Raw genomic sequence first — 15,131 nt, forward strand, 5'->3', positions numbered from 1 at the left:
ATAAAAAGAGCCCTGCTGGACCAGGCCAGAGGTCTATCTAATTCAACATCTTGCCTCACAAAGTGGACAGCCAGTTACACTGTCTGAAGGGCCAAGCCCTTTCCTTGATTTTGCCTCCTGGCACTAAGATTCAGAGGTTGACTGCCTCTGAATGTGGAGGTTCTTGCCCCTCACCCATACCAGTACAGAAAGCTCACTTCTGCTCAGCTTGTAGAGCCAGTGAACAACTACATGTATAGGTGCTCATAATGAACAGTCACTTGGGATCTGAGGCGCCAGAAGAGGTCCCTTTCCATGCTATTCCATGCTATTCCTTTTGGTGACTCGGCTATGCCACTGGGTGATCACCTTACAGCGGCGACTAGAGAAAAGATCCTGAAGGGCGAATACGTTGACGTATTCAGTCTGCTGTACAGGGAGTTAGAGAAGAAGCCAAAAGAGGAAATGGATGAAAAGGACAAGGAAAAGCTTAAGAGGAGAAAAGTCGACAGGTCTTGGTCGAACTGGTTGCCCGGGTTTTTAATTTACACAGGGGTAATTGCTAGGGCCCAACCTTGGAGGGCCGCCCCGCTTTTCCAATATTGCGATATTATTTATCACGCTTACAGTGATTTTGTGGGTGGAGCGTGGCTCCAATATGATGAGGCGTTCCGCATGAGGGCGGCAGTGAATCCCAGCTTACTGTGGGATCAGATCAACCAGCAGCTCTGGTTAAAACTTATGGCTCCTTCGAAGCCCAATATTGGCGATAGATCTGACAGTGGTCACATTGTTCAGAAAATGAGTCATCCTACCATTACCCTCGCGACTGCGGGGCAGCCGGTTCAACCTCGGCTGCTTTGCTGGGAGTTTACCTCCCAAGGAGTTTGTGCCAGGAAAGCCTGTAGATACCAGCATGAATGTCCAGTGTGCGGGGGACCCCATGCCTTTACAGCATGTAACAGGTCAAAGCAAAAAGGCTTCAAAAGGCTGGGAGGTCCCAATCAGCCACCTGGAAATGGGCCCCATCCCCATCAGAACAGCGGTTCTCAATAGACTGTTGCTAAATTATCCACGTTTGGATGATAGGCGTTATTTGTTAGATGGTTTTATATTCGGGTTCCGGATTGCTTACCAGGGTCCACGAACACCCTTTTTGTGTTCCAACTTGAAGTTGATCAAAGGGTTAGAGCACGTAGTGCGAAGTAAAATTAAGAAGGAATTTGCAGAAGGCCGCGTTTTGGGTCCCTTTCCGGAACCGCCTGTGCCTAATTTGAGGGTCTCCCCTCTAGGGGTGGTACCAAAAAAGGCCAAGGGTGAATACCAGTTGATACATCATTTTTCATACCCAAGGGGACGGTCAGTTAACAACGCCATTCCAGATGAATTGTGTTCGGTTAGGTACACCTCTTTTGACCAGGCAGTGCGAACAGTGCGCCATTGTGGGGTAGGCGCTGAGCTCGCAAAATGCGACATCAAGTCGGCCTTTAGGTTGCTGCCCATGCACCCAGACAATTTCGAGTTGTTGGGTTTTTGTTTCGAAGGTAGTTTTTATATGGACCGGGCCCTTCCTATGGGGTGTTCGGTGTCCTGTTCGGCCTTCGAGCGTTTTAGTACATTTTTGGAGTGGGCGTTGCAGTTCAGGACAGGGTTGCGGGATACAGCGCATTACCTTGATGATTTCCTTTTTGCTGGCCCCGCGGGTTCTGGCCAATGCCCTTATCTGCTCAGGTCTTTTGAGCGGTTGGCGGCCGAGCTGGGTGTGCCGTTAGCAGTGGAGAAGACAGAGGGCCCCTCGACTGTGTTGACTTTTTTAGGTGTAGAGTTGGATACCTTACAGCAGTCTTCGCAGTTGCCGCTGGATAAGTTGCTAAGCTTGCGGGAAAAGGTGGCTGAAATGAAGGGAAGGAGGAAAGTTTCGCTGCTTGAGCTCCAACAGCTGGTTGGCCACCTGAATTTTGCCTGTAAGGTGGTGGCGCCCGCCAGGGCGTTTTTGAGGCAATTTTCTGACGGCATGACAGCGTTGCGTTTGCCTCATCATGTTACTCGGGTAACTAGGCGTATGCGGGACAACTTAGAGGTTTGGGAAAACTTTTTTCAGCATTTCAATGGGACATCTTTTTGGCGTGAGGTTATGCTGTTGGAAGCCGAACTACAGATTGTCTTGGATGCTGCTGGCACCACCAGGTTTGGTGTTTATTTTCGGGGACAGTGGTGTGCTGAACCCTGGCCAGCGGAGTGGTGGAGCTCCGATCTGATTTGTAATTTGGCCTTTTTGGAGTTCTTCCCTATTGTGGTTGCAGTTTTTATTTGGGGGCGCTCTTTAGCCAACTATATGGTGCACTTTTGGTGCGACAATATGGCGGTTGTCCACGTTGTTAATAACCTCACTTCCACGTCTCCCCCGGTTATGAGTTTAGTTAGGCTTTTTACCTTATGCTGCCTAGAGCTGAATGTGCTGTTTGCCGCCCGGCACGTACCGGGCTCCAGTAACGGTGTGGCGGATGCTCTGTCTCGCCAACAGATGGTGCGGTTTCGACAGCTTGCCCCGGAGGCCGACAGTTGTCCAGTGCCCATGCCGGCAGAGCTGTGGTGAATTGGAAGGAGGAATTGAGCCGGGCCATCCAACCCGCGATTGCACCCAGTACGAGGAAATCGTATGATCAGGCGGCAAAGCAATTTTCTTTGTTTAGAGCAGGTGCTGGGCTGGAAGAGACCTGGCCGGTCCCGGTTGAGCAGTTGCTCCAATTCTGCATGCGGCAGAAGGAACGTAGGCTTTCCATGAAGTCCATTAAGGGTCAGCTCGCCGGGTTGGCTTTTGCCAGCAGGTCGCGCGGGTATTCGGAGGGCACCAAGGACTTCCGGATTTCCAAAATGTTGGAAGGGTGGTCCCGTGAGGCAGGCTACCAATTTTGCCCTCGATTTTGCGGGGACTCCATTCCACATGGGTTTCAGTTTATTTTATTTATTTTTATTTATTTTATTTTATTCGATTTATATCCCGCCCTACCCCACCGAGGTGGGCTCAGGGCGGCTTACAACATAAAAACCAATAGAATCCATTTAAATACATTCATGATAGATTAATAATTATAATTATACAATAAAATATATAAAATACATATACAGTTTGCGTGTCTAGTTACGAGCAGGCACTATTTCACGCAACGGCGTTAACGGCGTTTTTTGCGGCGTTGCGGGTATCAGAGCTAGCTGCATGTTCACGCAATGACGTTTCGGACAGGGCCCTGAGAGTGGGTGACATTATGCTGGAAAAGGGATGGCGGTCATTCGAGTCCGTCGGTTTAAAACTGACCAAAAGCAGAAGGGTAGCGTGATTACACTGGGCCCCTGTTCAGAGGAGGAGTTGTGCCCGGTGCGGGCTTTGGCTCTATATTTGAAAATGCAGGGGTTGGCTCAGGGCTTGTTATTCTGCCATGAAGACTCCTCCCCTCTTTTCAAGTTCCAGTTTTGGGCAGTCACCACCCGGGCCCTGGAAAAGCTGGGTTTAGGGGGCGTGAGGTTTGGCACTCACTCTTTTCGAATTGGAGCAGCGTCTACGGCTGCAGAGATGGGCTATGAGGGTGATGTCATTCACCGAGTGGTCCGTTGGAAGTCCCGGGCCTTTCAGACCTATATACGGCCGCTGGTTCCCTAATGAGTTGATGCTGGGTTTTTCTACTATGTTATGGTTATTAATTGTTGTGAATTTACTGTTTCTTTTCATAGGTGCTGTGGCTGGCCCGAAAAGGAGGAGGATCCTTATTTGCGGCCACAGTATCATTTTCTGGGTGGCACATCAGGCCTGTCGGATGCCGGGAGGATGTCAGTTGGGCCTGAGCGAGCAGGCTACAATTGAATGGCAGGGCCGGCGGGGCATGAAGTGGGCAGACCTCCTCTCGCTGCTGTTTAAGGAGAGGAGGGGCCCGCCGCCACACATTTTAGTGATTCACCTGGGGGAGAATGATTTGGGCCTAATGAAAGGTAAGGCCCTATCACTTCAGGCCCGGGATGATATCACTCTGATCAAACGTAGGTGGCCGGGCGTCCTCGTCTTGTGGTCGGCCATGTTGCTGCGCCGGGTGTGGCGGGCAGGTTGGGACCCAGAGGGCTTGGAGCGGGCCAGAAGGAAGGCCAATAGAGCCTTATGTATTGTCATGGAATTTACGTACCCCATCCATCCATCAGGGCCAGATGTATGGATTTGTACAGGCCTGATGGCGTTCACTTGTCGATAAACGGCAATGAGGCCTTTTTGGCTGATTTGAGGCATGGGCTGTAACATGTTCTGTTTAGTGGGGGGTCAGTTGCCTAAGCAGAGGCTTGGCGCCGTCCTTGGTGGTTTTACCGTTGGGAACATGTTCTTTTGGGGGCATTTGGTGAGCTCACATAGCAACGCACCTTTTGGAGGTGTAAGGCGTCCCTGGGGAACCTAAGCTGCACGGCTCAAGGTTGGCTCCAGGGAGCCTGGTGATCCAGTCACTAGGGAGTGGTCCACAGCCCAGGTTGCATGGCGTGAGTGAGGGTGGAGCTCAGTGAACTGGATCTAGTGCCTGGCCGGCCGGGTTTGAGCCATTGGGTCGGCTCACTCCCGGGGCCCAGGGCTCACCCTGTTTCAGGTTGAGGAGGTGGTCTGTGTTTTGACCCCTGGCTCAACCTGGCCCCATGTTTTCCCATTGTCGTTAATTTAAATAAAGTGGCCCTTTATCCCATATCGTTGTCTGTCTCTTTATTCCAAATGGGGGGACAATGATAACTGGACTGGTGTCAGGTCATCAAGAAAACTTTTGTGACTGAGCTAAGAAACTGAGTCCTCAAGATCAACAGTTCTCAACCTTTTTGGCTCCAGGGGCCAGTTTTGTGGAAAGCAATTTTTCCACGGACCAGGCAGGGGGCGGTGATGGTTTTGGGATGATACAGTTGTGCACTTTATTTTGGTGTGGTGGTTAAGTGTGTGGACTCTTATCTGGGAGGTTTTGATTTCCCACTCCTCCATTTGCAGGAGTGGCCTTGGGTCAAACATAACTCTCATAGAGTTGTACTTGAAAGGGCAGCTTCTGGGAAAGCTCTCTCAGGCCCACCCGCCTCACAGGACGTCTGTTGCGGAGGAAGGTGAAAGAGAATGTGAACCACTCTGAGATTCAGAGTGGAGGGCAGGATATAAATCCAATGTCTTCTTATTATTACTACATTGTAATATATAATGAAATAATTATACAACTCATGGACTGGTTGCTAAGAGGTCACAGCCAGGGACCGGTCCATGGCCCGGGAGTTGGGAACCCGTGCTCTAGATCCTATTCAGGCATTCTAGAAACTCTACCATGTTGGCTATGACAGCTAAACAAATTTCTTGCCTCTTTTGAGATGCAGAGCCAGCTGTGCTACTTTCAGACTCTGAGTCCTCCCTCATGCTAACAGAGACACCACCAGAAAGCAGAATCTAGCCCCTTTACCAATCGCTCCTCACTCAGACAGCACTCAGAAACTTTGGGGTTGAACACTGCTACATTCTTTCACTGACCCCATTTATTCCTATCCTAATCCATTTAGAAGTAGGACAAGATCATATACATGAAATCCATATGTGTAAGCAAAAAAGGAGTAACTTTATTTATTATTTAAATGCAACATAAGAGTGAATTAGCTAAAGGATTGAAAAGCTTCTCGACATTTGAACTTTTGCACTATAGATCTAATCAGCCATTTTGGATTCTAAATTACAAACTGACTTTCATTTAGCTGCAGTAAGTTATTCTCCTGAACTCTGACTCAAGATTATGACATCTTCCATCAGCCAGCTCTCACTCTCCCAGAACTACTGGCTGTTTGACTGTCGGCCTCTGGTCATTATGCTCTCAGCAACCATTGGTTTCTCTTTGAGAGAAGCTGAACCTAAACTACACGTCAATCCATAGCCTTCATCTTATTACCTATTCCTTCTTATCAGATGTTCCCTGTTGTTCAGATCAGGCCTTAACATAATAATGAAACATTTGGGGGCAAAGATACAACCCAGAAGGCCTGCGCTGGAGGCTAAGATGGAGAAGATCTCCACAGCCACAGTGTATTTCCCCTTGGTGCTCAGGTAGGTGGGAACAAAGGATATCCAAACACTGCAAATGACCAAGAGACTGAAAGTGATAAATTTGGCTTCATTAAAACTATCAGGTAATCTTCTAGCTAAGAAAGCCACCACAAAGCTAACAACGGCCAGGAAGCCCATGTAGCCCAGGACACAGTAAAACATGGGGACAGACCCTACATTGCACTGCAGTACAACTGCTTTAGCTTCCGAGTGCATGTCAACATCTGGAAATGGAGCGGAAGTGATCAGCCACACAAAGCAAAGGACTGCTTGGAAAAGGGAACAGGAAATCACAATTGAATTGCCCACTCTTCTCCCCACCCACCTCCTCAAACTGCTTCCTGGCTGAATGCTTAGGAAAGCCAAAACCACCATAATAGTTTTTGCCAGCACACAAGAAATGGCAACTGAGAAGACCATGCCAAAAATGGTTTGTTGGAGGAGACAGGACACCCGTTGCGGTTGACCAATGAAGAGCAGAGCACAAAGGAAGCAAAGGAGGAGGCAGATCAGGAGTGAATAGGTAAGGTTCCTGTTGTTGGCTTTGACAATGGGGGTGCTGTGGTGCTTTATAAAGATTGCTAGCACCAAAAGAGTGATGAAAGAAAAGAAAAGGACAAAAGTCACTAAAGTGATCCCCAGTGGTTCTTTGTAAGATAAGAAAGTGATGTCTTTGGAAAAGCATTGATTTTTTCCTATGTTTGAATATTCATCTTCTCTGCAAGTGATGCACGCGTCCATGTCTGTAAAAGAGAAAGCGGCAAGAGGAAGACAACTTCAGTGTATCTTATAATTGTTCCCATATCTCCTTCAAGTGCATCTTTCTGTGGGAATTACATCCTCCAGTTTTCATTCTACTTCTGATGCTTACCCGCAGGAACTTCTGGAGGCATGGCTGGACAATTCCATGTGCAGATAGATTTTTTTATGTTTTACTTCTCTATTGAAGATATATCACTACTGTTGCAGATAATTTATTTGATTGTGGGACGTTTTACAGTGACTTCAATTTCAGACTCCCTGATGTAGTTCCTTATAGAGGTATGTTAAACTGAGAGAACACAACTGCCCTAAGGTTAATCCTTTGGGAAACTATCAGTACAACAAATACTACTGGTGTGAGTCCTATTTCCTTAAGACTTAGCTTGGAGAAAATCCCTCTCACTCAATGACATTTCATAATCAATACTCTGTAGTTTTTGACACTGTAAGTGTATACTGTGTAGTTTTGACACCGTAAGTGTATACTAGGAGAAATGGGGGGCGGGGTGTGATAGTCGTGTTGACCAATCATATATCAAAATGTCTCAAACATTATGCACTTAAATAAGATAGGCAGATAGTGTGTGTGTGAGGGAGTGAATGAGAGAGAGAGTCTCAAACCAGTTGAAATTGTTCTCCTCTCCCCCATTTTATCCCAACAACAATTCTGTGAGGAAGGCATGGTTTGGAATGTTACTGGTCCACATTCATCCATTAAGTTTCAATTGCAGAGTGGGCATTCGAACCTATGTGTAGTGACTTGCAGGCTCTATCAGGTGCCAGAAGACAGGCATAGCATTTGTTCCAAGGTCAGAGGTCAAGCAAAGCAGTCTAAGATCAGGGGACCAAGCAAAGCAGTCATAGATAAGAGGACCAGATGTCAGGCAGAGTAAAGTCAATTTCTTAACAACTATCATACATGCTGTATCCTTGCCTACAAGCCTACCTTGGCTGGTTATATAGTCCCATGCCTAAGGGTCAAGCTTACAACCAGTTGCTCAGAAGAAATCCTGCAACTGCTCATTTTTGTTAACAGCAAGCAGCTGGTGTGCAGCCTGGAGGCATACACTTGCTGGTGTGCTGGAAATGGACAACTAAGGTTCACCTCAAAGCTGGAGGAGGTCAGTGTTTCTGCCCCAGGTGTTGACTGTGAATCCTGAGCAGCCTTCAGTTAATTTTCCTAGTCATCAGATTCTGTGAATTCAAGGCTGGCTACACAGGGCTCCTCTTCTCCCGAGAAGTTCTATACTTCTGAAAAGTCCTGCTAACACTAAGCCCTAGCAGACTTATGATACTATGTCTCCAAAATCCTTCCCCAAAGCTCTAACAGTGAAATACAGCAGCTTCCATCTCAGCTCTGAAGGAGAGACCCTCCTAAGGATTGGGCTGCAAATCTCTTACCCTTCAGACTGGATATCTTTCCTTCTGGACAAGGAACGCAGCCATAGCAGCAGAATTGTTCTCCCTCCTTCATTTCCTTCCTGTAACCTGGGTGGCAACTTGGAGTGCAGACAGAAACGGGCCGTGTCTAATGTATGAATGAGAGGGAAAAATAGAAATTCAGTCTATAATGTGTAAAAAAAAAGTGTTTCTTCAAATTGATTGAGACATTCACAACCAAGTTTTTTATGTATGGAAATGAAGAAGGATCCCATGAATTGTAATATCAGGAGAACAACAGGCCCCCTTTAAGAGGCAGGTAACCCTTTCTCAAAAGTTGACATGATCTTTTTTCTGTCTGCTCTAAATTAACCCACAGTTGCTATTCTATTACGTGGTTTCAAGTCAGCTGTTATACTTAATGTTTATCATTTAAGATCAAGAAACAGGAGCACCACAGTGCATTTTAGCATGGCATATTTTCGTTAATGGATTAAATAAGCCAGTATTACCTGGTTAAAGCAGCTGGGCCATATAACATGATCTTCATCAATGGTAAGCATGTGGTCAGCAGGAGCTTCTGGATGAACCTCTCCAATTTTGACTTTAAAAACAGATTGATTTGGGAAAGCAAGCCAGTTGATAATATCATACCCTGTGGCTACCTCTCCACTAGGGTCAAATGAAATACTTTCTCCAGCACTGTTATTAAATGAAATGCTTTTCAAGAAGTGGTGAATCTAGATAGAAAAGGAAAAAACTGAGCTCACGTATTTATTGGAAAACAAAGGGCATGTTAATAATTACAAATCAATGTTTAACACCCCCCCCCCCACCCAGCATTTATGAAATAGCATGGCCTGATATTTTGGACATGAGGAAGAAGGTCTATTTCCTCTCTTTACCCTCTTTGCCAGCTTGCCTTTTAAACAGAAGTTTGCTCACACTAAAACTTCATTACAACTGCAGCACTATGATGCAGTAGTGACAGAGAGGGAGAAACCTCAAACTAAGACCTAAGATATTGGATCGTTTCCAAAACTCGCACTTCTTAGAATAATCTGTACCTATCCTGCTTGTATAATCGGATATGCACTGTGTGGATAGTTCAAGATAACCTCCTCTCATTAGACCTCAGAAGCTAAGCCATGTTGGCAATGGTTAGTATTTATATGGGAGACTAACCAGAAAGTCAAGAGTCAGTATGCAAAGATTGGAAATGGAAACCATCTCTGAACATCTCTTTCCCTGAAAATCCTACAGGGTTGTCACATGTCAGGTGTGCCTTGATGGCACTTTCCAACACCACAGTGTTAAGGTTACAGGGATGTCTTTGAATAATTTTATTTTGATCTTTGAGCATGCTATTGTTACCCCCAAACACAAAATGCTATCTGTGCTCCTTATTCCTTAGTCAATATCAGTACATGTTGAATTTGGGTAGATTGATCTATGTACACCCATTGTCCCTATTCAGTCGTGCTTTTGAAGTAGTAGTTAGGGGAGGAGGCTATGGGTGTTCTCTATATCTCCACAGTCTGCAAGTATGTTTGTACACCCCTGGATTACCTAGATAGATAGATAGATAGATAGATAGATAGATAGATAGATAGATAGATAGATAGATAGATAGATAGATAGATAGATAGATAGATAGATAGATAGATAGATAATTTTATTTGTATCCCGCCCTCCCCGCCGGAGCAGGCTCAGGGCGGCTAACAACATCATTCAAATTTCCATTATACAGAAAGACAAAGTTACATTTAACATTAAAAATTCTGATATGTTTAAAATTAATTAATTAAATTAATAAAAGTGCTAATGCTATTTGTTCTTTTATGATGGCGGTAATCATTAGCAATTTCTTTCTTCGTCAGCGAAAGCCAGTCAGAAGAGGAAGGTCTTGCAGGCCCTGCGGAATTGTTCAAGGTCCCGCAGGGCCCGCATTTCCTCTGGAAGTTGGTTCCATAGATTCGGGGCTGCAGAGGAGAAGGCCCGATTGCGGGTGCATTGCAGCTTCACCTCTCTTGGTCCAGGGGTGGTCAGCAAGTTTTTTCCAGCAGACCTCAGGTAGACAGGTCCTCGACCATATAGGGCTTTAAAGGTAATAACCAGCACTTTGTAACGAACCTGGTATATAACTGGCAGCCAGTGCAGCTCGCGCAGGGCAGGCTGTATGTGCTCCCATTTAGTGCTCCCCTAGTGTATTGGAAAGAGGAAATGTGCAAGAAAGGCAGAACCTTTAAGCATATACCCAAAGTGCTGGAATACTAGGCCTTTAGCAGGGGATATTTTTAGCAATTAATTGGTTGCACCCCGAGAGAAGTAAGTTAACCAGAAGAAAGGAGAAGGGCCTTGCAGATCTGGGATGGCTACGGAAGTACAAGGCTCCTGATTGGGCAAAAATCATTAAATACATTTCTTAGGGAAGAATGATTCAGATAAAAGAATCTGACACAACCACTTTTTCATTCACTCTTCTTATCACAACCTCTGTCCCACATGATTTTTATATACGTCGATCCCATTTTCTCTTTTATTCTGCAACCATCAATCACTGCTCTCTAAAAATATCAAATAAACTGCATTGAAACACTCATAAGTGCCTATATCATTTGAGTATCATATTCCAAATGTGTATGCTATATCAACTGAATGTCTTGTTGTGCAACGCCAGGTCCATAAACAATAAGACCTCAGTCCTGCAGGATTTCTTTATCAGGCAGGATATGGACCTGGTTTGCGTGACGGAGACCTGGGTGCGGGACGGGGAGACAGTTGCTCTATCCCAAGTGGCTCCGCCTGGGTTCTCTGTCCTTCACCAGGCTCGGACTAGAGGGCGGGGGGGAGGGGTGGCCCTTTTCATACGGGAGGATTGCTCCTTCAGGATGCTTCCGCCACCAAAGATCAAGGGCGTGGAGTGTGTGGGCCTGGTGTGGGATGTAGGGAGAGTTTGGCAATCTGGCTGGTGTACCATCTGCCTAACGCGCTGGCCAGTGCCTTACCACCCCTGATGGAGGCTGTAGCAGGCTGGGCATTGGAGCATCCTTGACTTATAGTCCTGGGTGACTTCAATGTCCATGCCGAGGACGTGGCTTCCACTCGGGCGACAGACCTTGTGCTTTCCATGCAGCACTAGACTCTCCCAATATATAACAGCGCCCACGCACCGGGCTGGGCACACACTAGACCTGATCTTTGCGGCAGGAGTTGTAGTGGATCAGATTTCTGCAGAGGCAGTGCCATGGTCTGACCACCAGGCCTTGAAGGCTCGTGTGGACATACCACCCCTTTCCCGTTTAGGCAGTGAGCAAGTTTTAGCTCGCCCGCGTAGCCATATGGACCCTTTGCAGCTTCAAATGGCCATGCAGGATCCCTGGCCTTCTGGTGACTCACTGGATGAGCTAGTGGATATTTGGAACAACCAACTCTCCACGGCCATCGACGAGATCTCTCCCCAATGTCCTCTTCATCCTTGTTCACGATCTGCTCCATGGTATACCATGGAGTTGCAATCAATGAAACAGCGAATAAGACGACTAGAGAGACGATGGCGACATACTCGCGACAAAGCTGCGAGAACATCCTATAGGTCATTTATGCGGACCTATGAGATGGCAGTTCAGGCTGCAAAAAAGACCTATTTTGCATCCAGAATTGCATCTGCGACCTCACACCCAGCACAATTGTTTAGTATAATTCGGTCACTAGCAACTCTATCACAGGGTAAACAAAATATTAGAGAATTGGAAATAGGCTGCGAGGCTTTTGCGAGTTTTTTCACAGATAACGTCTCGTTGCTCTGACGCGACCTTCCTGCCATAGTTGATACAGCAAAAGAACTTGATACAGCAAAAGAGCGTGTCTTCTGGTCCAATTTTAGATTCTTTCAGCCCACTCAGCCTGGAGGAAGTCGACAGGATCCTTTTGGCTGTAAGCCCTACGACTTGTAGGTTGGATCCGTGCCCGTCCTGGCTTATAAAAGCTAGCTTGACGTGGCTACGTGACCCACTACAAGGTATTGTCAACAGATCCCTGGTAGAAGGGATCTTTCCCACACCTCTTAATGAATGAACTTTTTATTACGGTCATAGACCAATATAAAAATTATAACACATCATGTAAAACCCCTTCTAAAATACATAAAATACATAAAAGACAATAAAATACTTAAAACTTTTCCGCACCTATACAGGACGGGGATAACTAAAATATAATTTAACCAATTTTAAAATCCAGGATCAGTTCAAATTAATATAAAATCCTTTAAATCCGAATATATAAAATCGTTTATAACCTAGAATTCAAACAGATCATACAAAACCTACCATTTCTTGTTTCTTAGTATGGAACTTCACCAGGTAATTTAGCTATCTGTCTAGAGATAGATGGACTTGCATCCACCAAAAGTTTTTCCAAACACGCCCTGTCCGCATATATTATTGGTTTGACTACAAACGGGAAAACAAACCTGTCCCTATATGCTTGGTGGAATGGGCATCGAAAAAAAAACATATGAATCATCGACTCCACCTCTCCCATAGCACAAGAACAGCGTCGATCTTCATATGGAACTTTCCTATATTTCCCTTCTAACACTTTTGAGGGCATGACTGCACATCGAGCCAATGTAAGGCCCTTCTGTGAGCTGGTACCTCCAAATAAGAAAAGTACTTGGCCATTCTCATAACATATTTGGTCTCGGTAGATGCCAAGAAAGAAGGGGCCTGTTCTAGATCCCTTTGTCTCTCTATATCACAGATTCTTTGTTTGATAATACTTTTTGCTTTGGCATTACTCTGCGTCAAGAGGTTTTCAAGTGAGAATCCTATACTTTCCAAATTGCTTTCAACCAATTGCAGCCACCTTGGCCTATAGAGGTCTTGAATTATTAGAGGAAAGAGGCCTTTTTTTGTTTGTATAGATTCTTAGCCATTGGTATGCCAAAGACAACATAATTCTGGCCTCAATTCTTATTTGCCCAGTTTCTAGTCGCAAAAGGGCATTTGGCACACCTGGCGGGAGCTGCAAGATGTTATGGAGAAATTTAGATTGCACTTTCTCAAGAGCCTGTAATTTTTTAGCCGAGATGCCCAGGTTGATACCATAGAGCAGTTGTGTTAAAACTTTATATTGGAACAGTTTCAGTGCTGCAGGAACATAAAAGCCCCCCTTGGAACGAAAAAAATCTCAGGATAGAGTATATTGTTTTCTCAGCTTTCTCCACCCTCATATTACAATGTTCAGTATAGGCGCCTGTATCCTGAATTACCATTCCCAAATAAGTAAATTTTGTTACTTGTTCTATTTTCTCCCCTTTCATAGTCCAGTACCTCTTCTTGGCTTTTTTACCAAATGCCATCATTTTTGTTTTTTCAAAATTTATTACCAAACGTTCGTTTTCACAATACTTAACAAAGCTGTCTAATGCCCTCCGCAACCCAATAGGTGTTCTAGATAACAGTACAACGTCATCTGCATATAGCAGTACTGAAAGGTGGCGAAGAGCCAGCTTTGGGGGGTGTAATTTAATATCAGTCATATGTTCCACCATATCACTGATGTAAAAATTAAATAAGATGGGGGCCAAAAGACAACCCTGTCTTACACCCTTCTTAATTTTTATTGGTTCTGTGAGTAATCCTTGTGTATTGCATCTCACCCTAAGAAATGATTCTTCATGGAGGCCACGAATAAGAAATAGGAGCCTTTTATCGATATTGGAAGCCGCTAGTTTTTGCCACAATCGTTGCCTTGAGATGGAATCAAATGCTGCCTTTAAATCAATAAAAGCCGCATATAGAGCGGTTGTACCTTTGCCAGAGTACTTCTCAATTAGCTGTTGCAATAGGAGGCAATGCTCAGTTGTCGACCTTTCTTTCCTAAATCCAGCCTGTTCCAAGGGGATCATTTCTTCTTGTTCCATCCATATTTCTAATTTTTCTAAAAGATGTCTTGTATAAATCTTACTTATAATATTTAAAAGACTTATGGGCCTATAATTGGCGGGATTATTTCGATTGCCCTTCTTAAAAATAGGGACAACTATAGCTGTTCCCCACTGCTATGGAATTCGACCTGTTTGATCAACATAAGTAAAAAAAGATGCCAGAAACTGTGCCCACCAATTTACATTCACTTTAAGCACCTCAGCTGGTATGCCGTCTATACCTGGGGCTTTCCGATTTTTCAGTTGCATTATATGGGCTTTTATTTCTTGCGTACTAACTGGTGGCCACTGAGGGAGGTTCTCTATGTTATCTGAAAAAGGGGGTTGAACATTGTCATCATATAAATAGGCAGTGGTCTGTCCCCTCTTAAAAAAACCATCTGCAGATCCGGCTGTATTGGCAAATTATAGGCCGGTATCAAACCTTCCCTTTTTGGGTAAGGTTATACAGCGGGCGGTAGCAACTCAGCTACAGGGATTCCTGGAGGACACTTCCGCACTGGATCCATTCCAGTCCGGCTTTTGACCAGGTCACAGGACGGAGACGGTTCTGGTCTCTCTCATAGATGACCTCATGCGACATCTGGATCGGGGTGGCTCAGCGATGCTGTTGTTATTAGATCTGTCAGCTGCTTTTGATACGGTTGACCATCAGCTACTGACTAGCCGCCTTGCTGATGTGGGGATTCAGGGGACCGCCTTACAGTGGTTGACCTGCTTTCTCCAAGATTGGGGACAAAGGGTGGTGATAGGGGCGGAAGCATCCCAGAGGCACTCTCTCAGTTGTGGGGTGCCACAGGGAGCTGTCCTATCCCTGATGCTATTTAATATCTATATGCGCCCCCTTGCCCAGATTGTCAGGAGGTATGGACTGGGTTGTCATCAATATGCAGATGACACCCAGCTCTATCTACTGATGGGCGGCCAGTCCGAATGCACCCCGGAAAATCTAGACCTGGCCCTTCAAGC

The 15,131-nt window shown here is 45.5% G+C and overlaps 1 protein-coding gene across 1 annotated transcript; it reads right to left on the bottom strand.

Annotated features, from left to right (window-relative positions):
- Window positions 1-5,908: 5,908 nt before the first annotated feature.
- On the bottom strand, window positions 5,909-11,809 carry LOC132583130 (vomeronasal type-2 receptor 26-like). Its single transcript, XM_060254801.1, has 3 exons — window positions 11,609-11,809; window positions 8,231-8,357; window positions 5,909-6,810 (listed from the first exon to the last, which is right to left on the bottom strand). Exons 1-3 carry the CDS (start codon window positions 11,807-11,809, stop codon window positions 5,909-5,911), a joined length of 1,230 nt encoding a protein of 409 aa, XP_060110784.1.
- Between the last annotated feature and the right edge of the window lie 3,322 nt (window positions 11,810-15,131).

Source organism: Heteronotia binoei, chromosome 15 (assembly GCF_032191835.1).
Source record: "Heteronotia binoei isolate CCM8104 ecotype False Entrance Well chromosome 15, APGP_CSIRO_Hbin_v1, whole genome shotgun sequence".
NCBI lineage: Eukaryota > Metazoa > Chordata > Lepidosauria > Squamata > Gekkonidae > Heteronotia > Heteronotia binoei.

Bases quoted from the DNA above. Each gene is read 5' to 3' on its own strand.
- LOC132583130 (XM_060254801.1), bottom strand. From the start codon at position 11,809: ATGACCTATAGGATGTTCTCGCAGCTTTGTCGCGAGTATGTCGCCATC. The intron at 8,358-11,608 runs GTGAGTCACCAG...TTCATACATTAG, and splicing joins AATATCCACTAGCTCATCCA to ACACGGCCCGTTTCTGTCTG. The intron at 6,811-8,230 runs GTAAGAGATTTG...TCTCTTTTACAG, and splicing joins AAAGATATCCAGTCTGAAGG to ACATGGACGCGTGCATCACT.